At 34.0% G+C, this 25,620-nt stretch overlaps 1 protein-coding gene across 3 annotated transcripts in view; it reads right to left on the bottom strand.

Annotated features, from left to right (window-relative positions):
• LOC129769915 (heterogeneous nuclear ribonucleoprotein L) overlaps positions 1-25,620 on the bottom strand; it is a 638,502-nt gene that overhangs the window by 464,462 nt on the left and 148,420 nt on the right. For 2 of the 3 annotated variants that reach the window (XM_055772453.1, XM_055772451.1), the window contains exon 2: positions 12,331-12,345. The exons of the other annotated variant lie outside the window; for it this stretch is intronic. In XM_055772453.1, the coding sequence (XP_055628428.1) occupies positions 12,331-12,345 (15 nt within the window). The remainder of the gene's footprint in view (positions 1-12,330; positions 12,346-25,620) is intronic. 3 annotated transcript variants of the gene reach the window in all.

A 25,620-nucleotide genomic window follows, 5' to 3' on the forward strand; every position in this document is an offset into this window, starting at 1 on the left:
AACCAAGGGATTACTCTGAAGAAGCAATTGTAGTATTTTTATAGTTATGTCATCAGTGCATTAAGCATTTCAAGATATTAGAAGAAAATGTCCGAAATATGATTCAGAACGGTATACAGCAATTTCATGAAGAAAGGGTAGACCGAAGTAAAACAAATCCCAACTTCGCAAGGACCTTCTATATTTATTCGATAGAGAAATATTTCAGACTGTTTTTCTTGATTAGTTTTTAGGCACAGACTGTAGATTGTAGTGATCTGATCATTTTCGAAAATTAGCAATCGCTAGATTGATTTTTATCTTTTACCAGCAAGTGAGAAAAATTTCAGTTTCCGGAAGCGGTATTTCACGAAACAAAGCACAGTTTATATATTTTTTCCTAGAAGTTCGCTGTGAAAAAATCAAAAATCGATCAAGCGGTTTGGAAGTTACAAATGTTTGAAAATAGTTATATTCGAAAAACTGGCATAAAAAGTAGGAACAAAACTTCATATCTTAAGAAGGAATAAAACATAACTCTCTGAATATTGTATATGGTTTGTAAAAAAACGATTAAGATCTCGTTCTGTGACGATATCTCAGAAACCACAAAAAAAAATTTCATGTTAAGTTTTAAAGTAATAATTAAAAATTTGAACCAAAATTTAAAGTAATTGAATACCTTTCATTTTCTGGTGAGACGTCGAAAATCGGCTACGATTTTTCGAAAACTGCAAAAACTGGGCATAAACCGACACATCGGACCACCCTGGTTTAGTAAATTGTGTGCTAAAACCCAATTTAAAAACAAATACAGGTCGGACTCGATTATTCGGAGTATTAATTTTTTTATCACTCCGGATAATCGAATCCTCCGGATAATCGAGTCAAAACAATTTTTTTTCTTTGTTTGTTTTTTTGCATGTATTTTTCGTTTTTTGAAAATAAAAAAGGAATTTGATTTTTGATTCATCCCCTTAAAGTCAGAAAACACCTTTCTCACATGAAAAAAAATAATTTGATGAAAAAAATCCTCCTATGCATATGTTCGAATTTCAACAATGACAGAGTTACAGAACTTTTTTTTTTTGTTTCGGACTCTGTTGCTTCAAACTGGCTCTACATTAAAAAGTACGCTACGGAAGACGATTCTGATGCTTTCATTTGAAAGATGAGAAAATTTAGTACAGGATATAGTAGTGGAACAACTAAATGTGTTGATTTTTAATAACATTTTGGAAGTGAAACACTTAAAAGTTAATAATTTTTAATGAGTTATTATTAATTTTATCCTGAAAATTTATACTAAACTGGATTGTTTCTATCAATTAAAATGAAGTTCTTTAACCGCTCCACAATTTGTTCTTTGACGCACAACTTCTATCTTTCTTAATTTGGTTGCAATATCGATATAAACAATTCCTGGTGAAAATTCAAGCAAAATCTTCGAATATCACGATTTCTACCCCACTGTACATGTAATAGCCACTTAAACTTCACCTTAACGTTGAAAGGTTACATTTCTTCATGAAATAAGCCATATTTGAAATATAAAAAAAATATTTTTTTACCAAACTGAATATAATCGAGTCCAAAATTGTATATAATCGAATCACATATAATCGAGTCTGTACTGTATTCTATTAGTCAAATCATTTCATTTGATACCAATATTGAGGGGATTGCAAAAAATACATAGTCGACCATTTTGTGGCGGCGATCTTTTCGAATTTATGTTGTTCATAGTGTAGTGTATTCACCATATCAAGCCATTTAGCCTTTTTTTTGCGGCGGCCAAATTGAATTTTTCAAGATCATGGAATACGCAGTTTTATAATGACAGTAGAATTTTTCTATTAATGTGGGACAACCCAACAAACATTCAAACATACATAGAAACAGGTCAAGCTGAATGAAACCATTCAAAAAGTAATTAGTTGTTTGGGGACTGCGGCCATCTTGAAATTGGATTTTTCATTATCTGCTATGTTCCACTAGTCGAGAACTTTCTTTTGATACATTTTTGGGCATTTTTCATAAATAACTGTGTTCTACTAGTCAAGCCTTTTCATTTGATACGCATATTGATGGGGTTCTGAGAAAATAGGTAATCCACCATTTTGTAGTGGCCGCCATCTTAGATTTGCATTTTTCGTAAATAACTGTATTCTACTAGTCAAGCCCTTTCATTTGATACCCATATTGATGGGGTTGTGAAAAAAAACTATATATGGCGCCATTTTGTGGTGGTGGTCATTTTGGATTTGTAATTTTCATAAATAACTGTATTCTACTTGTCAAGCCATTTCATTAGATACCCATATTGATGGAGTTCTGAGAAAATATGTAATGCGCCATTTTGTAGTGGCCGCCATCTTGGATTTGCATTTTTCATAAATAACTGTATTCTACTTGTCATATTCCATAGACCCATGTTGATGAAGTTCTGAGAAAATAAGCAATCCGCCATTTTGTAGTGACCGCCATCTTGGATTTGCATTTTTCATTAATAACTGTGTTCTACTAGTCAAGCCCTCTCGTTTGATACCCATTTTGATGGGGTTCTGAGAAAATATGTAATCCGCCATTTTGTAGTGGCCGCCATCTTGGATTTGTATTCTTCATAAATAACTGCATTCTACTAGTCAAGCCCTTTCTTTTGATACCCATATTAGCTATTCAATATAGAATTATTATACAAATTATTCTAAATTTCCGAAAATCAAAAATAAAATACTCCGGATAATCGAGTCCAAAATTTCGGATAATCGAGTCCGACCTGTATCTAAGAAAAAAAAATCGAAAACGACAAAATTAAAATGGTTTGAGTCAAATCGGAGAGAATATATTTGTTGCTATATTTCGAATAATTGCTGTATATAGGAGATCTAAGGCGAAACATATTTTGAAAAAAAAAAATAACAAGTAAAAAAATCATTTGAAAGTTCTTCACGCTAAATGTGTTTGAAGAACTTGTGTTTCTAGAGGCGAATGAACTGAGCAGTTTGAAGCCTCTTAAATCCGAAAAAAAGGAAGAAGAACTTGTGTTTTGTATCAAATTACCTAACTTAAAAATCTTTTTTAAGTAAGATAATTTTGTTACAAAAAATGCATTTCAAGTAATATACTGAACGGGATACTCTTAGAATTACATTTTTTCCCCATTTTCTATCTGTATGTACAGCCATTCCATGTCGAACCGATATGGTGGCTGTCAGATTCTCGTGAAAAGTGGTAGTTTGTTCCTTATTGCAAAAAATTAGACCCGTTTTTTTATTCTTTTATTAAGGTGCCTATTTCCGTTTTAGGGTAGTCCGTATTATCTCATTTTCCCTTTCTTTCACCAAACATGACTTTTTGCAAAAATCCACATCCTTTGAACTGCAAGACCGATTCAAACGATCGACATATCAAATTAAAGCCAGTTAGCTGGTCTACACTTGCGGAAAATTTTGTTTTGTTTTCGCATTTATTATTTGTATTTGTTTTTTATAGTCATAGCTAAAAAAAATAAACAGAACGCATCTCTGATTTTTGGATATGTTCTGTAAAAATCCTCAGCTTTCAAGAAAAAATATATAAAAATACAGTACCCTTGGTCCCTGTGCTGTCCTGTCACGGTCGCCATGTGCTGTTTGGTGGGGCGTTCGGAAAAGATCACGGAATCGATAGCTGTTCCGGCGTGCAGCTAGCACGCATCAAGTATATTCAACGACTATTTAACAGTACAAACATGTCTCTTAAATACTAGTTTACATTCGTTCACTTAAACTCTACACAAACATCCCTTATTGCTAATACTGGGCGGAGCATCTCACCAGAAAAGAAAAATGGAAAGAGATAGACTGAGGACGGACAAAAATGGTAAAAGATATTGTGGGTTTCAGCCTTCCGCTTTGCTTGAGCAAGCGTGGTTTAAGTGGGTCGCAAACATAACATCGGACACTTGCGCTGTGTGGCTAAGCGTACACATGTGGCTACAAGTGTCGTGTTTATTTATGGTGCTTGAATGTTATTCCGTCGGTCGTAAAGCGTATAGCGGGTGACTAATACTTTATGATTTGTGGTTTGACGAGGGTTTGGGAAATTGGATATTTGGATTTCACTAAGTGTGAAATGAGATGAAACATTCGTGGGAAAGAATATTAGATTAAGGATAATGCTACAGTCCCGAAACCATATAAACTAAAAAAAAAAAAGGCACAATCAATAATCACAAAAACAAAATCCATTTTTTTTTCAAAGAGGTCTAGCTTATTGCCTTCAATTTGTTGTATCGATCATCCTAATTGGTCATATTGTTCAAAAGTTATGAATTTTAGAGAATAGAGAAAAGGGGGAAAAGATGATATTCCGAACTATCAGTCAACTTTGAAAAATCATAATATAAAAAAAAGAACAAATCTCTGATTTTGAGCAATTTTTTGTAAAAATCCTCAGCTTTCAAGAAAAAGTATTCAAAAAATATAGCGCCCTTGGTCCCGAGACCATGTAAACTATAAAAAACAGATACAATCAATAATAACGAAAACAAAATTCAAATCTTTTAGAACTGTGACAAAGAAAGGATAGCTAATATGCTATAATTTTATATGTCGATCATATTAATCGGTTAAGTGGTTTAAAAGTTATGAATTTTTGAAAAACGTTACTTTTGGAAAAAAATTAATGAGAAAAAGAATCTACAAAAAACAATTCTCCGATTTGTCTCAATTCTTGTATATTTTTGCATATGAAATTTCGTAAAATATATCTCTTCGATATTTTTTTTTGCAAATTCTGCCGACGGTAGGAATGTTTTGATAAATTCAAAAAATTTAAACTGCTCGACTTTTCGATATTTTTACAACAAAGTGAGTGTATTGATAAACTTTCTAGGAAAATATCAAACGGTTTTTAAAACAGGTATAATATTCAAGAAAATCGGTAAAAAAAAGGAGAAAAAACAATATACATCTACGAGTAGTAGTGGTCCCGAGACCAAATTAACACACGATGCATACTGGTTTTTCTCCTCTTAACTCTTAAACAAATTATTTCAATATCTATTGAATAGATTATTCGAAGTATTTCCCTTCAGTTTCGATATACTTTCACATGAGCTATTAATCATTTTGTGAAATCGAATTCAACGCTTCGGTTCCAAATCAAGTAAATACAGCGGATGATTTAGGACATAGTAACGATTCTAAGCGAAAAATTGATGCACAATCTTGTGACTCGGTACATTTTCTAAGAAGCCAGTAAACACTAAATGATAGCACTGATATGAAACCACTTGCCTACGATTTAATTTCCAAAAGAGCGGTTCAAATGCAAACGCTCCGATGGGTCACTCATTGAGTAATTTCACTACTCTGCTGAGCTCCCTAGCGCCCTATGATATGCAAGTGAGACTCGATGTTGTTGGTGCAAGGGTTAACAAATGCTCACTATGCTCCGTACGCTAATACAGGGCGGAAATAATGCCAAAAAGGCGAAAAATAATGGTCTTTAAATACTACAAGTACTGCTTTGACAATCATTACTATAGGGCATGATATAAACGTCAATTTTAATTGCTTCTTTTCGTTTAGAAAAGTTCGGTGTTCGACAGAGAAACAAAACAAAAAAAAATGTTTTCCACTTGCAGTCAGATTTCCAATATCCAATAAAAGCTCTATATGAGCATTAGTGACATGATTGTTCATATCTAGTGCTTAAAAGCATTATAAAGCATTATAAGTATAATAATAGGACTTTAAGTTATTTCTTATGATTACTTGGGCATTGCGCAAAGCTCAACATTCTGAATTTTAATATACGGTTCGAATTCAATGAACTCTGACCATGCTTCAAAAGTTTGAGATAATATTCTCCATTCACTATTTGGCCAAGTGTAACAAATTCCTTCTTGATAGCTCCACTTTCTGAACCTGACACGGTGTGTATCTAATTTTGTTTATTTTTTTTTTATCTGTATTATAGTGACTTTCAACTCATTTGGCTTGTTCATCACTTTAACTTCCATTTTTGGAAGAATGTCGGGAGTGAGAATTGAACTCGTGACCTTTAGCATGAGAGGCATGGATGCGAAGAAAGTGTATCTGAATAACGAAAACATGAATAACATTATTCTTGTAAATATTTGAGGTCTGAAAAATTCAAATCTTTTTTCTTTTTGATTTTTTTTTCTAACATTTCTAAAATTTCTATTCTGGAAATGCGATAAAAATGTGTTAGGTTTAGTGTTAGTATTTTTTTTTCTTCGTTTTTGACGCAACAACAAAAAATTGTGCGAAGTCGACATTTTTGGTGACTTTCTAAATACTGTAACGTTGTGAAAACTCAATGCGTGGAGATGTACATCAAGTTCAAGTTTAACTTTTTACTTTTTAAAATTTTGAAGTTTAGTAATACTCTACGAACGAATTTTTATGATGCTGTCTGAAGATGCAGTGAACAAAATGTCGGGAAGAAATAAAAAAATTTTTTTTTTCAAAAAATTTGTGGAATGATACATTTTTTTGCTAATAAACAATATCAACCAGCATTCATTTGATTTTTAGATCAATCCTGTAGGATCCTTCAATACAGAGATATTTTTGTTTGAATGAAAAATTACCCTATTCGTCTTTGATAATGAATAATAAATAATTATTGCATCGCAAGTCAAAATACAGTTTCAGAAACTCCAATGAATTCTGTACATGGTTAATTTGTTACTTTGAGGAAAAAAATATTTAATTCTTATTTTTGTATACTGGAAATCTTCAAAACGAAATAAAATTACCTTTGGAAAAGGGCCCTTTTCTTAATTTTTTTTTTCAAAAAATAATTGATTCAAATACTTCAATGTGGTAGGCGCTTGTTCTTTTGTTTCCGAAATTGCTTTCACATTATCTGACAATTGTTGTTCACGTCTTTACAGACGAAAGATTTCGTGTTTTTTTTCTGTATTATAGTTACTTTCAACACTTTTGGCTGGTTCGTCACTTTTTACTTCCATTTTTGGAAGAATGTCGGGAGTGAGAATTGAACTCGTGACCTTTATCGTGGGTGGTATGGATGTTACCACTACCAGATCGCCTCCCCAATGATTTCGTGTTAAAACATAGTTTTCATCGACATTGGCAGATAATTCCGTGGTTAAACGGGATTCTGCTGTATTCAATAAGTTCAGTGTTTCAGTGTCGCTCTTGACAGCGGACAACCAACAGTACATGTCATTGCTGAGACTGAGAGTCAATTTGACAGTTTGCTCAAAATGGCTGTTTGCGTTCCTCAGTGCAAGAATCAATTCATCGGCTCTCGTCAGTGTTGCCAATATTTGTATTGAGGAGTTCATGAATTGATTACTATAATGCATATTCTCATATTCTCACAACAATCTCGTAATCCTACGTCAACAATGCGTTCGAGTCTTGAACACTATCCTATTTTTTCCGTTTATCTTATAAGTTATTCAATATTAGCCCTTTGCGGTCGGAATTAATTTCCTTTCAAAGAGATCCTCTAATCTTTCCACGCTGATAATATTTTGTTTATACCAAATATCGTTACCTATTATTATTCATAGAAACTTTGTATACGACGAATTTCATGCCAACTCGCCATAGGAGTTGGCAGCACCATCTCTGATAGTAATGAAACGTTGTAGGTGTATTGACATGGGTCGTTTAAGCAACTTTGCATTTTTGAAATATTCGAAAAAAAATTAAACTACTTTTTTGGAAAAAGCCTTTTTTTTCTTAATTTTTTACAAAAATTTATAACTTAAAAACGATGATACCTACAAAATTCTTGTCGAAAGATGGAATGTAGGAAATTGTTTGAATTGTCACGAAAAATTACCAAAAAAAATTTTGGAAAAAAATTTCGCTAACAAAAAAGTTATTTTAAAAATTAAAATTCATTTTTGTCAAAAGCGTATTTTTTTTAAATTCCCAAATATATATAAGCCCTTACAATTTCCAACAAGTCGTCCATACATCGGAAGATGGGCACTTTTACAGGGAAAAAGTTTTTCTAATAACAACTTTTTCATGTTTTCTGTGAAAAAAAACAACTTATCCTAATTTTGTTTTAATTCAATATAGCGATATAGTATATTCGACAAAGTTTTAGACCTTGTTAAAATATAAACTTTTGTCGACGACATCAACTTTCTATCTTTTATATTTTATGGAATATATGTCATTTTTCTATGAAGACTCCTGAAAAGAATAATGTTTTGCTCGTAACATTTTTGTGTGTAAATTCTCACGTTTGACATGTTCTTGACATGTTTCTAAATAGAGAAAAGTTAGCAGAGCATTTAAAATGTGATAATTTATACAAAAAAATGTTACGAATTGAACAATACTAGCATTTTTTTCAAACATGAAAAAGTTGTTGTTGGAAATTTTAAGGGCTGTTTATATATAGTTCTTTCAGAATTTTTGAAGCAAAAGTTTTCGAGAAAAATGAATTTTGATTTTCAAAATATTTTTTTTCAATGAATTTTTGTTCCAAAAAATTCTTCGATAATTTTTCATGAAAAGCAAAATAATTTCCTACATTCCATTCTTTCACTAAAATTTTGTAGGCCCGATATTTTTTTTGTAGGTTTTTTTAAATTTTTAGTTTATTCAACTTTTTTTGAAAAATCTTAATTTAAAAACTATAACATCTACAAAAAAATGGTCAGAGAATGAAATGTAGAAAATTACTTAGGTTTTCATTAAGAATTATCAAACATTTTTTTGGAAAAAAATTTCATTGAAAAAAAAATATTTTGAAAATTAAAATTCATTTTTCTCGAAAACACATGCTTTTAAAATTCTGAAAAACTAGATATAAATAGCCCTTAGAATTTCCAATAAGTTATCCATGCATCAGACGATGGGCACATTTACATGGAAAAAGTTTTACGAACAACAGCTTTTTAATTTTTTTCTTTGATAAAATACTATTAATGTTTAATTCGCGATTTACATGCTATGCTAACTTTTCTCTATTTGGAAACATGACAAGAACATGTCAAACATAAGAATTTACACACAAAAATGTTACGAGCAAAACATTTTTTTTTTTCAGGAGTCTTCATACAAAAATGACTTATATTCCAAAAACTATAACAGATAGAAAGTTGACGTCTTCGACAAAAGTTCACATTTTAATAAGATCCAAAACTTTGTCGAATACACCATATCGCTATCTTGAATTTAAACAAAATTAGGATTGGTTGTATTTCTGTCAAAGAAAATATAAAAAAGTTGTTGTTAGAAAACACTTTTTCCCTGTAAAAGTGCCCATCTTCCGATGTATGGACGACTTGTTGTAAATTGTAAGGGCTATTCATATATATTTATTTTTGAATTTTAAAAAAGTATGTTTTCAAGAAAAATTAATTTTAGTTTTTAAAATAAGTTTTTCTTCAGCAAAATTTTTTTCCAAAAAATTTTTGGTATTTTTTTGTAAAAATTTCTACAATTTCCTACATTTCATCCTTTGACATGAATTTTGTAGGTATCATAGTTTTTAAGTTATAAATTTTTGTAAAAATTTAAGAAAAAAGATTTGTTTTTTTTCCAAAAAGTAGTCTAAATCTTTCTCGAGTATTTCAAGTATGCAAAGTTGCTTAAATGACCCATGTCTTTACACCCTCAACGTTTCACTTCTATCTGAGATGGTTCTGCCAACCGCCAGTCGAGTTGGCATGAAATACGTTATACGGAACAAATTGCGACACATGAATAAGTTATGTTCTGTTTTCACGAGAGCAAGAATGAATCATGAATCAATCATCTCTTCAGTTGCTTCTATGAAACCACGCATACTATCGGCCTTTTACAGGGCCAGCCAAATCTTCCAACTAATAAGTTATTTCAAAAAATTTGGTGCGGATTGTCAGCGGAATAGTAGTTCTCCTGACATTACCGAAACTTGTCAGTGAGTGGTAGGCTCCTGTTCTTTTATTTTCGAAATGGCTTTCACATTATCTGACCACTGGTGTTCACGACTTTACAGACGAATGATTTCTGTGTTGAAAACTTAACTTTCATTGACATTGGCAGATAATTCTGCGCTTAAACGGATTCTACTGTATTCAATAAATTCAGTGCTTCAGTTGACAGCGAGCAATCAACAGTATATGTTATAGCCGAGGCTGAGAGTTAATTTGACAATTTACTCAAGTTCGCGTTCCTCAGTGCAAGAATTAATTCATCGGCTCTTGTCAGTGTTGCCAAATATTAGTATTGTGGAGTTCATTAATTGATTACTATAATGCATATTCTTGCTGGTAATAATTTCGTAGTCCTACGTCAACAATGCGTTTGAGACACTTCTATTTTTTTCCGTTTTTTTGTTAATTGAAAAACTTATATTAAAATAATGGATAGTGAAAATATTCCTTCTTTGAATTGTTCAAAGCTTGAAGAATGGTTTGTATCGCTACCCTACAAATTTAAGATGGTGTCCCATATAGACTATACAAAAAAAAGGGTTCCAATTTTTTCATTAAAAAACTCATCTACAAAGTTTGAGCAAAATCAGATGAAATTTTCGGTGGATCCTTTTGTAATGCCGTAACTGCAAAAATCTCGAACTTCAGCACTGCTTCGTACGTTCAACTTGCAGACCGATATGATGAAAGCGAAACCAATTACTGCAAGTCAGCAGCAAACATTACCACAGATGAAATAACTTCATTTCATCCCCAACACGAACGCGAAGTCTTCATCAGTCGGGCAGTAAGGAACAGCAACAGCAGCAGCATCACCTAAAAGTTTGCGGTTTCTGAAGAAAGTTTTTGCCTGACTCCGACATCATTCGGCATTCGTGTTCCACCCCATCGTCGACCTCGTCCCCTTCTGTATCTTTCGGTTGAAAATAGTAACATTCGCACTTCCGAGCTACTTTTACCGGGCAAGTAAACAGGCCATCCTTGCCATGCCTCTCTCATGCCCAGCCAGTAGATGTGTATACCAGAAGCGCATCGAGATTGAGGAATAATTTATTTATTTCCTTTCGGGAAGGGGATGGATAGCAAACAAAATACAAACTAAACGACCAAGGCACTATATGGATGGGGCCGTATCCGGTGGAAGAGCAAAAATCAACTAACGGCCAGCTCCACACACACACATAGATAGAAAAAAGCGCTCGAACGATGTGGATGGGTATAGAGGCTGTTCCATGGTCGACCTGGTACAAACAAATTCCATCAACCCAAGCTCCCCTTGCTTGGTTGTTTGCGTGGGAGGGACACATCATAGCACAACACAATAGAATAGGCGGTTATTGCCAACATTTGGTCATCTACACTCTCGGGCCGCCACAAAGGCACTAATATCGCTCCGATGGCGGACGTCCCGAGCCGGGCTGGCACAGGATCATATTAATAGATGAAAAAAGGAAGAGCACTGAAGTTTTCAATGCTTGCTGGCTTATATGGGGATGTGTGTATGTGTGGGTGAAAGTTGAAAGAGAACCCGGGGTCGAAAGTGGAAATTCTTTCCCATTCATCATCAAATATTAATGCCGGGAATGGGGTTTTGTACCCCGAGCCCTGGAGCAGGGAGATTCATGGAAGGCACCACCAAGGCTCTCAAGCGTCCTGTGTCGGCTTAGGGAGATACCCAGCTGGAAGAACGACGAGTCGCGCGCATCGTAAACAAAAATACTTGTTGGATGTGGAGTTGCTGGAATCATGACAATACACACTCAGTGGTACAAATCATAGCACTGCGTTCTCAAGGATTACCCCACCATGTGGTGCACACACTCGAGTGGGCCACTCGATGCAACATTGTATGGATGACAAATTGTTCGTTTGTAGCAGTATTCTCGCTGAGTTGAGTAATTCATATTTTTGTTTTTCGTTTTTGAACAACCTTTATCGGTTTCCAATTTTGTTCAGTTCAGTTTCAGTTTTCAGTTGAATTACCTAAAAGTGAAAAGGGATCAATTTATTGTCATTCTATGCTCAATTGCGTGTGTGTGATGATTTAAGTGGATGGAAAAGCATCACATTGCTATGCACTTTTGCACTTCGTTTGTGGTCGTCGTGTGGTACAATCACTTCCGGGCTGCCGGGGGTTACGCGAGTGATGTTGATTGGGGTGAAACATTAGATGGACTGGACTCGATTGGGATGTGTTGTGAGTGATACACCCGGTTTGCGTTTTGATGTCGTGATGTTGTGATAACTTCCGTGAAAATTTGTTGTGGAAATGGGAGCTTCCTCCGGAATCGAATTTTCTTTTTCGACTCATTTGGATCGGTCTTACAGGGTCTTCTTGCTGTTGTCGGCGATGAAGCTTGATGAACATGGATTGTGTTCGTGGATTTCGAGAGCCATTAATTTGATACATGATTTTTACTCACCAGAGGGAAATAGGCCTAGAAAACCAGAAACAACGAATTAATGTAATGGAAAATGGTTAAATGTGGTATTAGTATTTTTTTTATGTTATTGGTATATGTCCATAATACATTTTTTATGGCTATAAAGTGGTTTAGTGTGAATATTGTAATTCTTCTCTCCCTTCTAGTTTGTCGATCTAGTAAAAGTTTATATTCATGACAATTCCGACAATTTATTGATCCGCTTCCTAAACCCATCCGATTTTATTTAAATAACTAGCTGAACCGGCAAACGTCGTCCCGCCCAACATTTGTTTTTTGTTATCAATACCTTAAAACATTCACGTTTTCTTACTATGAGCAAGTTCATGGGTTCGATCGCAGAACTGTTCATTGATCGATCCTCTAATCGACACCGATGAATTTACCTTTTACTATAAAATTCCCAGTATTTCTAACAAAACTCATCATTATAATATCAGATTAATTTCAGACACAATTCTCGTTCAAGATTTTTCAACCACTTGCAAATAACATGTTTCTCCGTTACATGGAATAAATGTTTTATACAGAAAATATGATAGAATAAAGACAGTCCTAATACGGACAATTCCTTCCTCGAGTTCTGTTCTTATCAACATATTCGGCGATTCTCTTTTATTGGTATAGATAGAAGAAGATATAGGAGTGTTCAATTTTGCTAGCGCAAACATCAAATGGACTAACATCACTTGTCACTATGTAATTGTAGAACATATGGGAATTTAATTTTCCGAATTTTCCCTTTTTCCTTCAGAGTTTTCCGAAAATTTTCAATTGCCATGTTTGGTTGGAATATTTTTGGTTGAAATATGAGTAATATATTTATGGGACCACCTCTCCATTGCAGAGGAGGGAGGGGTGTCATACCATCATAGAAACATTTCTCATACCCAAAAACCCTCACATCCCAAATTGTGCTTGATCAGTTCTCGAGTTATGCAGAAGTTTGTATTTGTGTGCCCCCTTTAATTTGTGTTTCATTTGTATGGTAGCCCCCTATTAGAGAGGGGGTAGAGTGTTTAACCACCGTAAAAACATTTATTGCACCATAAAACCTCCACATGCCAAATTTGGTTTCATCTGCTTGATTAATTCTTGAATAATGCAGAAATTTGTGTTTCATTTGTATGGCAGCGCCCCTTAGAGAGAGGGGTGGAGGGGTGATCGGTTCAGTAGTTTCCGAGTTCATAAGAATCAGACAGACAGACAGACAGACAAACAGACAGATAAATATATATATATATATATATATATATATATATATATATATATATATATATATATATATATATATATATATATATATATATATATATATATATTTATTTCAAGTGGTTGTGGATGAAATGTTTGATTGTCAGCGCCGTTCTTGCGCCCAGTTTTACGCTGAATTTTGCGCCGTATTTCTATACTGCGCGCTTGAATCTGGATTGTTCTCTCTGTTCAGACATTTTTCTTCACACAAGCGTATACGGTTCATATGGAGACGCGCTGTTGTTTTTATGCTTTGCTTAGAACGAGCGAAGAAAAAGCGGGCGCTAGAATTTGATGTGTATGTGTGTGTATATAATGAGGCGCGCATCACACAAGTGAGAAGAGATGTTTGGTGTCTGAATTCTGCGCCAGGTACATTTTGCGCTGTCGTGTTTATGAATTCTGTGCGCTTCGCACCATGATAGAACACGTGTTTGCTTTAAACGCGCGCTGATGAAAATAAAACTCAAGCGCAGCGCTGCGTATGTTTTCTGCTTGTGATACATGCTCAGTGCATCGCCAACTTCTCGCGATGGAAAGAATGAATCATGAATCAACCATCTTCACCTAATTCTACAAAACTATGGAAACCATTACATCAAATATATAATCATGTCCGCGAATGCCCCCCGCCCCCTCCCTATTTTTTTTTATTATCAGATTAGAACTGCTTTCATTTTTGTTGAAATATGTTCGAGCGTGTTTTCATGTGTGATTATTCAGAATGAGTCACAGTCTGTTTGCAGTTCTATGCCCATTATCAAAGAAAGGATGACGATATGTTTGATTTTACAAATTTAAATTCACGAATACAATATAATAATCGATTCCAGAGAGATAAGAAAATTGCAGGTGGTTTCAAACTGTAAAAATGTTTTTTGTACCGCACAATGATCGTGATGTTCTTAAAATTCACAAATATCATAAAACGCATTCAAATAAAAATTAGTACAGAACTGGGTCTCAAGATTTTAACACATTTTTTCTGAATTTCGAAATGCCAAAAAATATACAACACTTCATGTATCGCACAATGACCCTGAAAATTGAATAAAATAAATCACGCGTATAAAAACCACGTATAAGCACATTTGAATAACAATATAAGTAGGACCGGGTTTCAAAATTTAAAAATATACCAAAATTTAAAACCAAAAATATATATATTTTTTTTGCGCTGTGTAATATTCCCAAAATTTTGAACAAAATCGCACATATGAAATGAAAAAATACATGCGAACACATTTCAATAAAAATTTAAACAAGACTGATCAAAAAAATTTTCTTCAAAATTTTGTAGTGCCAAAAAATATAAACCTTTGTATTTTGCAATGTCCTTGAAATTCTGAAAAAAAAATCATATAACAAACATGTATGAACACAATTACATAGCAGAACTGAATCTCAAAATTTGAAACAAAAAAAATAATTTTCAAAAATCCCAAAAATGCATTTTCGTGTCATACAAGAGTTTCAAGAGTTTTGAGCGACAAGAAATTTTTTTTTAATTAAAAAATTCAGAAAAAAATTGTTTTTCAACTTTTGAGATCGAACACTCTCAAATGATCTCAAATGAAATAAAAAAATCTGAAAAAATATGATTTTTTTTGTACCACGCACCAATGCTCTCGAAATTTGGTAAACAATCACACATCAAAAACGGGTTTGGTCTTATTTTTTCTCTTCAAAGTTTCTAAACAAAAAACTTTTTTTTTACAATGCTTTTAAAGCTCACAAATATTTTATAAACTTAAAAAAACACGTAATTTTTCTGGAAAAAAAATTCAAATACAGGCGAACTTCGATATAACGTACACATTTTCAAAGTGTAGAGGAACAATTTTTTAAATATTTTTTTCCTGAGAGAACAATAAATTGTATGTATATTGATACCAAAAACATGTATTGTACCTTTAACCAATCCCGAAATACAGCTTGTTTAGTGATTCTGGTTTCTAAATGAAGCAAGCTTGAATCAACAGTACGAAGGGAACCACCATGAGAAAGGCTGGCTTTATCTTCTAGTTGAATTTATTCATTAACCTAACCCAAACAGCAACACAATAAAGTAATATAAGTTACGTTTCTCAGTTCTTTATTATGCTTCGATATAACGTATAATTTTGAAAGTGAAATGTACGAAGTTACCCTTTACACTAGGGTGGCAATGGATGTATGGAAAAAAATCATCATCGAATTTCAAAAACCGACCATGTATGTTTTGTTCATTGGCCCAAAAAATGATCTGTGCAAAGTTTCAGCTCAATCGAATATGATTTAGGGGCACCTCGAAGCGCTCAAAGTTTTGATTTTTTGATCCTCGAAATTTGGAAAATCGAAATTTTTTTTTCGATGCCAAATAACTTAAAAATGCATGAAACAAAACCTTTTGAGACTTGGCCTGAGAGGCAATGAAGGTATGGAAAGAAAATAATTATCGAATTTAAAGAAACGACCATGTACATTTTGTTTATTGGACCAAAAAAACTACCTTTCCAAATTTCAGCTCAATCGGACATGATTTAGGGGTGCCTCAAAGCACTCAAAGTTTTGATTTTTTGTACATGCAGGCTAAGTCCTAAAAAGTCGATTCTAGGTCAAAAATATTTTTTTTAGATAACACCAGATCTCGACGTTTTATGCATTTTTAAGACATTTTGGAATCGAAAAAAAAATTCGATTTTCTAAATTTCCTTTACTCCCCCCTTGGAAGATTTTCAAGGATGTACACGGTCGGTTTTTGAAATTTGACATGACCACTTTCGCTGCCATCCTATTTGTACACTGTTAAAAATATTTTCATCAACATATTATTGAAAGAGTTTCCTAATAAAAATGTCGAAAGAGAGGTCTTTTAACACTTTGAGTCCCGCATTTTCTTGCTGCGTTTTCCATTCAGCCTGCATTGAGAACGATTGCACAATATCAGTGTCGGTCCCAGCTCTCAAAGATACTTATTTTATAAATATAAAGTAGCCAGAAATTCGACTAGAAAATCACATTTAGTAAAACATTCGAAAACAGAATCATATATATTTTTATTTTCCTAACTGTTAGTCCCAGTCAGTCAGCGCTGTCCTACCGAAAAGCACGGACTACAAAATCAAGTTTCGCGACGAAGTGTTATTGACGATACCTTATTTACGATTCATCAGTCAACCAGCAGCGATCTTCAAGGCTTAACAGATGGCCTTTCTCAAGGCCGACAGCTAGTTTTCATCTTCCCAATTAGTCTTTTTCAAGACTGGAGGCGGGAGAATTGCCAAAATTTAAAGCCTTTGTAAGTAGTACTACTAGTAACACTATTAATTGACGATACAAACTACATGGGTTCTCCTTCCCGAAGGAGAGAATATAGAAGAGTATATTTAAATAAGTAGTGTTAAGGCCGTTACTGCTAGAGATCGGCTTTGTAACGTTTGATAAACTTAGCCGATTGTTAATCAGATTACAGCAAACAAAAGCCCTCGGATTAAATTTGGAATCAGGCGAAAAATTAAAAATGGCTGTGAAATGGAAACGATTTTATGGCTTTTCAGGTGTCAAAACCGGTGTCAAAAGAGAACCTGTTCGTTTATAATATTTCTTTCAAAATTAAATAAAGATATATAAATAACTCAAAAAGATATGTGTTACTGTTATTCAGGAATATGTGATTATTCTTCATTTAGTTCGAATTAAAACATTTATTTTCTGGAAAGATTTCAGAAACAAAATTGGTTCTGAATCGCAAATATGTGTGTAGTGGAGTAAAAATTGTGATTTTCAAAAACTATAATTGAAGCCTTGTCAGGAATTGTTAAAAACGATTTGAAGCGAAATTACAAAAGAAAGTGATCGGGTGTCCAAGAACAAATTGTAGCGCGGTAAGACATTAAGGCTTTGGTTAATAGAAACAATCAAGTTTATCATGCATTCTAGAGATAGAACTGAAAATAACGCTTTACGAGGGTACTGTGTAGATTCATGGTTTCTGAGCTTTGTTTTCGAGCTCAGAACAAGTTGAACAAATAATGATTTTAATATCCATAAGTTTATTCCCCATTTATTATTGATCTTTGAGGAAAACAAAAATAATTAAAAATTATTCAAAATTAGAAAAAAAAACTTAATAGCGTGTGAAGTGGGAGTGAAATGGCTAAAAAACGGTGAATAATAAGAATTTCGAAAAAATCCTTCCTAGGACATATCCTGGAATGTTTAACCCTCTACAGCCCAAGCCCGCCTTTAGACGGGCTTCGCGGATTCTCTTTTAAAATCATTCAGAGATTATTTTTAATGTTCACCCCCACTATAACGTCTTTAGAATATTTTCATCTATTATACATACACATTGTTTTTATGCTGGCAGCTTTCTGCTAGGAGTATTTTATGTTGAAAGTCGGAAATTCGAGATAAAAGTGGAGTAGGTTTTTTAGATAAATAAAAAACTTGGGCGATAGAGGGTTAAACTTATATGAAAAAAAAAGTTTTTTACGAATCCAGCCATTCCATGCCAAACAGATATAGTCTCAGATTTTCGTTAAAAGTGGTAATTTTGTTCTTTATCGCAAAACATTTGACCTGTATTTCTTCATTTTTCATTATTGTGCCCACTTCCATTTCAAATTCGTCCGAAAAATCATGTTTTTCCACTTTTTCCTAAAAGTTTCCTAATGATGATCGACACATCAAATTGAATTCAATTTGATGTGTCAAATTGAATTCAAGCTAGCCTTTCACACATAAATCATAGTATACAATTCCCCTAAAAGTAGTCATTTGAGGTGTCATAGATTGTTTCCTCTGAAGAGTCTACTCAAACAAGTATTTCACTTGCATTCGAAAAAGCTCACAGTTTTGGAAAAAAAGGCAAAACAAACCACAATAAATTTGAATTACACTTGTCTTTCTATTTATTCATTTTTTTTTAATTTTTTATTGAGCAAAATTAAAGCTGATTTTTGACGTAGGACTACGTCTTTCATTTCTATACTGGGGTGTAAGCTCAAACTTTCGAAAACGAAAGCGTTACGCCGGAGAACGAGATTTTGAGCGTTAATAGCTCCTAAACAAATGAACGAAATAGTATGATAAACAATTCATTCGACAGGTAAAATGTCTACGCGTTATATGCTTGTTACTTTTGACGTAGGATTACGTCTTTCGGGAAAATATTGGGGTACAAATTGGAAATCGAAGATTGAGCACATCGTGAAAATTGTCCAATGGATGGGGGGTATTCTAGATGGATTAAGGGGGTATTCTAGTCCAGAAATCTGAAAAAATCGAAATTTTTTTTTTACCATATTTCTGTAGTTTAGGCATTCAAGAATATACTCTAGAAAGGACTTATCGAAAATCCTATTATTTACCTAGTTAGAGCCATCTTAGTGATGTGGTATCTAACCTGTTACGGCCATCACAATGAACTTCAAACGCGTTTCTCTCGGAACTAGTTTTTTTCTAACTGGCGTACACGATATCTCAAGTTCTACTGAACCTATTTATGTCAAATTTATGTGAAAATAATCTGCATACATCTCTCTATCGCATGAACCAATAAAAAATTATAACTTTTTAATTTTACTATTTTTAAAAAATCGGTAAACGCAAAAAAAACGTTTTAAACAGCATTTTTGTTTTCAAACGGCTGCCATTTTGTTAAAACCCATGTTTTTGACTTGTCCGAGGTTCATGCCATAGCGACATCTTTACTGATTCAGAATCTGTTCGATTTTTTTGTTTCAGATAACCAGAAGGACTGGAATCGTGTACGCCATGGCACAACTTTTTTTTGAACACCCTCACTTCACCAGCATGTAACTATTCTAATTATGAATATTTTTTTTCCGTCCTATTTTTGTTTTATTGTTGAAAGATAGATAAACGAATAATGATGTAATGGATAGTAAAAATATTCTTTGTTTTATTTTTACGGAGTTCGAAAAAACGTCCGAAATTCGTGTCTCTACACTAGAATACCCCCTTAATGAAATTTTTGCGTCAATCGATTTCAGCACTCCATAACAATTTTTTATATTGATTATGTCATGAAACTAACCATCGAACACTTGAAAAAACTCAACCCCTATCTTAACGGAAATACCCACTTCTGATTGGTCGAAATTGACGACACATGCGGCCGGTCCCTAACAGAGACATCAAAACCAAGGTGCCCGGGGAAAATCGGCATTGCAAATATATGCAATTCGGGGGCATTGTTATATTGTAATTAAGGTGAGTGATACGATTAATTCTAGGAAATAAAATTTAAATTTGGAACTTTAATGTTGGTTGTTTCGTGAAATTTCATATCAATGACCGATCATGTATGGTGAAAAATTTAGCACAAGTGTAAGTGTAAAATTGTACATGGTAGCAGTTGTGTTAAAAATGACTTGATATATGAAACGATTTATTTTTATTTTCAGAAATGAAAACCAAGGTGTGTTCCCGCTCGAGAACGGGTCGTTTGGTTTAAACTGTCTGTTTTGTTGTGTTCATTTTCACCCAAGGAATGTTTATACATTGGGAAAGTGAAGAAACATTACAAAAAGTGATTCTCCATATGCTCTACATATAGTATTAGATGTTGTTAGTACAATTAAAATTCGCATTGGGTTGAATAAACACTCAGAAAGTAAAAAATATGAACGAAAATGACCTTTTCCATTTCAAATATGTTTCCTCTATATTAAAGTAACATGTTTTTACTGATGATAAAAATTGATTATTGTGTTCGGTATTAGTAATAATCTTATGTTTCATTGGTGAGTTTTTTTTTTAATTTCATTCATAACACAGTGGGCATCTCGTCTAGGTACGCACTATCCAACGACTGTACACCATCCTTCTGTAATCATCACTCGGTGGACACTGGTGGAGTGAACAAACAATACCTAACAACCAAACAAAACGGCGCTTTTCAGGGCCACCAAATCATTATCAAGTTTAACGATGTAATTCTACTAACATATCCAAAATCAACAAATAACCTAATGGAATCCTACGTCAACTATGCGGTCGTGTCTCGGACACAACCCTCCTGTGACTTATTGATCCAAAAATTAGTTTCAAAACAGGTTATTGAAATCACACCAATCGGTATATAAGCGAGTGCCGCTCGGAAATCCACTCAGTTATAATTGCACAACGATTGAGGTACGATCGCTGGAATGGATGGATGTTTCCCTAACACAGATTTCAAAACCATGGAGCCAGGGGAAATCGGCATTGCAAAATAGTTGTAAGCAGTGGGTACTTTTGTACTCGCTTGCGTATCTGGAAATTGGAATGTTTCCCTAACACAGACTTCGGAACCATGGAGCCTGGGGGAAATCAACATTGCAAAACAGATTCAAGCTGCGGGTACTTTTGTATTCGTTTGCATTTCTGGAAATCGGAATGTTTCCCTAACACAGACTTCAAAACCATGGAGCCATGGGAAATTGGAATAGCAAATTAGATGCAAGCAGCGGGTACTTTTGTATTCATTTGCGTTTCGGCAAGTTGGAATGTTTCCCTAACACAGACTTCAAAATCATGAAGCATGGGAAAATTGGCATTGCAAAATAGATTTGAGCTGCGGGTACTTTTGTACTCGCATGCGTTTCTGCAAATCGGAATGTTTCCCTAACACAGATTTCAAAACCAAGGAGTCAGGGGAAATTGGCATAGAAAATTAAATGCAAGCAGCGAGTACTATTGTACTCGGATTGACTATGGATTTGATATGGTATGATACGGTGTAGTGGATATGATCAAAGTGGATATTATATTACATATCGAAGAAATCACATTTATAAAAGCAGCGTTATAAAATTATTTGTTTACGTTATTAATGCTGCAATAGGGAAGTTGGAATTGTTGGGAAGGGGGTCTTATTTTCGCTGTGTAATTCCGAGGAGGAATCCATTCCTTCTCATGCGTTAATAATCCTGCTCCGGATCAACGATGATTCCAATTGTCGGGGTTCGGGGAGTGGGTACCATTTGCGCTGGGTATTTCCGAGGAGGAATCGATTCCCTCTTTGAACGTTAATAATTATTTTCCGGCTAAACGAAGTGGTATGATAATCACTTTATTCGAACGATGGAACGTCTAAGATTTATACGCTTGCTACTTGTTGATTGCTAAGTCAACGTTGGTCCTACGTCCACCTTGCGTTTATCTCAGATATAATCCACTTCTAGTTTTTTCAGTAGATATTTTTTCAAGCCTTATATCTATCATATTCAGCTTATATCTATATAAATGAAAATAATCTGGTGTCCATGTGTCACGATTCAACTCGAAAACGAACCAATAGAATTGATTGATTATTTTCCGATTCGACGAGTTTTTATCTGTGTCAGGATTTGTCCACATTGAATTTTTTTAATTTACTACTATTATAAAACTACTGATTAAAATTACATTTTGTTTTAAAATTCGAATTCCCAATTAATTTTGGGGGCCTGAATTTCCCATTCATGATTTTTCCAGTGCCATCAACTAGTTGACCTCCTACGTTAGGGTGACCTTCTTGACCTTCTACGTTATGGTAAAAAATCATCGAATTTCAAAAACCGACCATGAACATTTTGTTTATTGGCCCAAAGAAATGACCTGTGCAAAGTTTCAGCTCAATCGGACATGATTTGGGGGAGCCTCAAAGCGCTCAAAGTTTTGATTTTTTGATCCTTGAAAACTTCCAAGGGAGTAGAGAAAATTTGGAAAATCGATTTTTTTTTTCGAGGCCAAATGACTTAAAAATGCATGAAACGTCGAGATCTGGTGTAATTTCGAAAACAAAGTTTTGGCCGAAAATTGACTTTTTGGGAAACCACGAAATTATTTTTCTCGTCCTTTAAATTTATCATAGAAATACGATTTGTATTTATTACATTCAGTTGGAATTTTAAACCCAAATGGAATAATATATATATATTCATCTAACTGGCATTTCGCAAAACCCCGAGGCAAGAGAATTTCTCTTTATTGTTTTCCTTCTCCAGCCGGATACGGAAGTTCTGCATTTGGTCCACAATTACCCCGTGCGCCGTGCTGGAAGGGAAGCTATCTGCGACATTAATCCTTTAAAATTACCCTCGCGCCCACTAACTTTTTACCTTGGCTTATGCAAAAGGAAAAAAGCAAAAAAAATGCCCAGGAAACACAAAACACCACTACTAATCTTCCGTATTTTATGCTTCTTTATCACAAAGCCTACGCTACTTCATAAATTAGTTCGGGATAAGCGAAGGAAAACTGAGACGCAAATCTCTGCGGGTTCTGCCGTTTTCCCCCCACTTTTGTTTTTTTTTGTAGTTGCTGCGATGCCTAACTGCTTAACTGTTTTGCATCCCATTTTTCTCCACTTCTTCTGATGGCGAGACTTCAATGTGGAATGAAAATGCTGCCTGCCTTCAAATGGAAATTTTTATTTTTCGCTCTCTCTCTCTCGCGTGCCATCTAGAAGAAGACATGGAGAAACTGCTTTTCATTCGCTAATATGGTGGCTCTGTGCGCTTAAATTTTGTGTCTTTCGTGAACGGTGCGAAAAACAATCAGAGCTAAGCGCGGCAGAGTCAGAGTGTGGATGAGAGTAGGGATGAAAAAGGGGGCAAGCTTTCATTGCGCTGTGGGTGGGAAAAATTTCCACCCTCCATTCGGTGGCAATCGAGATGCTTTTGCAACATAACGATTTTTTTGCGTCGATGTTATGAAAGGTAGAGTGTATCCACAATTGTCTCTGGGGAAACAATCTGTGCCATTTTCGTGGATCGGCACAGCACATCCAAGTCATTTTCTAGTAAGACGTACGAAAATTTTATGACTCCCCATATCGCGCCGCATCATGCAAAGCGTTTCACTTTTACTTTTGAGGAATTCCAAATGAAATCAACAAATGACAAAACATGAGTATTTTCGATTCGAATGAAAGTTTGTATTCCGTTTGGGTTGGAGGAAATATGAGTTTTCCACAGCAGTTGTGAATTTTTTGACTCAAGTGTAACTTCTGAAAAGGGCATATCGATTTTAGTAAGAGAAATTTTTGATAATATATATCTCCAAAACTCTGAGTCGTACCGAAATAGTGTCTTAGAAACAGTTATAGAGCATTGATGTTAAAATGTGAAAAAATATACACTGAGAAAAAAAATGAGTACTTCTTTTTTTTATTTACAAAAAAAAAACTAAAATATGTATTTCTAATTTTTTTTTTCATATAAAATAGAAGTCATGTAGAGAATTTGAAAAATGAGTCCAAGATGGTAGAACTATTTTTGACAAGCTTTGTGGAACATTGAATTTTTATGAATTTTCGAAACTGCGAATTTTTGTATGTTAACAATCATTTTTAACCAAAAATTATGATTCCTGTTTTATCCCATTTATTTATTTAAGGCTCATTAGTATTTTAGCTGTAACAGAGCCGAATTTTAATCGTGTACATGTCACATGGTTATCATATCTATAATTAGCACATTACACAGTTGCCATTCGCCAGTATTTCTTCTATACCATTACATATGGTGGTACATTCACACAGTAGCCATTTAGGCGTAAAGGTATTCTTTCTGTTCTTCCATTATCCAGTTGGACCACCGGACAGCGGAGACAGTTGTTTGATCATTGTTGAGTTATTTATAGAACAGTAGCCCGATGTGTCTGGCAGAGCAGAGCAGTTGTATGGATGAATCGATCTTATTTCGACCGTGGATCGATCTCCATCGCTGATGATTGTTGCGTGGACGTAGTTATTCTATAACAACACAAAGATGGTCAATTGAGGGCCCTGAGTTTTGAACTCACGATCGATCGCTTACTAAGCGAACGCGCAACCAATGTGGCTACGGAGACCCCCTATGATTCCTGTAATTTAATACAAAAAAACTCTTTATCAATCACCTTGCAGCCATTCTCGAGATATTTAAACATTATTTCTAATTTATTTATTAAATATGTTGGTGGTGTTAAACCGTCATGTTCATGAAATTTTATGAATTTGCTTTTAATTTTCAACAACTTTTCCAAATACATCATTATGGTAGAAATATATGTTTAGGAGTTACGTTGGAAAACATTTTGTTAAAACCCAAATGTCTTTAAATGTTTTTAAACGAAACTCCTACACAAATATTTTTACCATAATGATGTATTCAGAAAAGTTGTTAACACTTTAAGGACCGGGAGAAATGTGTAAGACATACGCCTGGGACAGCACGTTTTGTGTGAAGTTGCTTGCTTTGCTTGCATGTTTTTAAGAGGCTTTAAAGTTTGCAGTTCATTCGCCTCTATGTGTGAAGTTAGCGGATGAAAGTTCAGCGGATAAAATTTTTTGTTGCGTGCAAGTTTCTGTTCAACGTCTTGCTGGATTTAATGAATAATGAATTATTTCAGTTGAAATAAATTGATTGTTTATCAAGTTCTCATGCTCATTAGACAGAGAATTGAATCATTCATCTTTCCACATAATTCATTTTTTTCTTGATCGCGACAGAGAAACGTTATAGACTGAAACGTGAGCATGAGTCAATATAGGAAAATATACAGAATTCTGAATATCAAAAAAAGTTGTTCGAATAGAGTTACCGAAGTTATGCGATAGACAAATATTTTACCTATCTTCCAGCCACAATTTTATTAACCGAAAAAGGGTCTCAGAAAAGTTATAGCCCAAGTTGTATGGGAGAAATTAATTATTTTTAAGAAAATTGAAAAAAGTTATTTGTAAGGACCCAAAACACATTTTCGAGATAATACTCATTCGATAAAGAATATTTTTATCTATTTTTATTAGCCAAATTTTCATCGGTCAAAAAAGGGCCCAAGAAAAGTTATAGTCCAAAACCTGTACAACTTTTATTAATTGTTATGGTGAAAAACGTACCTTTCAATTTTTAGCACGCCATTCTCAATAGCTTCGCGATAAAAAAATAGAAAAAAAATACTGAAAGTGCATTTTACTATGATATATCATAGTAAGAAATAATATCAAAAAATAAATTCCTAAAAATATTAAGCGCTAAAAAAAATCTGGAAATATTA

This window comes from Toxorhynchites rutilus, chromosome 2 (genome assembly GCF_029784135.1).
Source record: "Toxorhynchites rutilus septentrionalis strain SRP chromosome 2, ASM2978413v1, whole genome shotgun sequence".
Taxonomy (NCBI): Eukaryota; Metazoa; Arthropoda; class Insecta; order Diptera; family Culicidae; genus Toxorhynchites; species Toxorhynchites rutilus.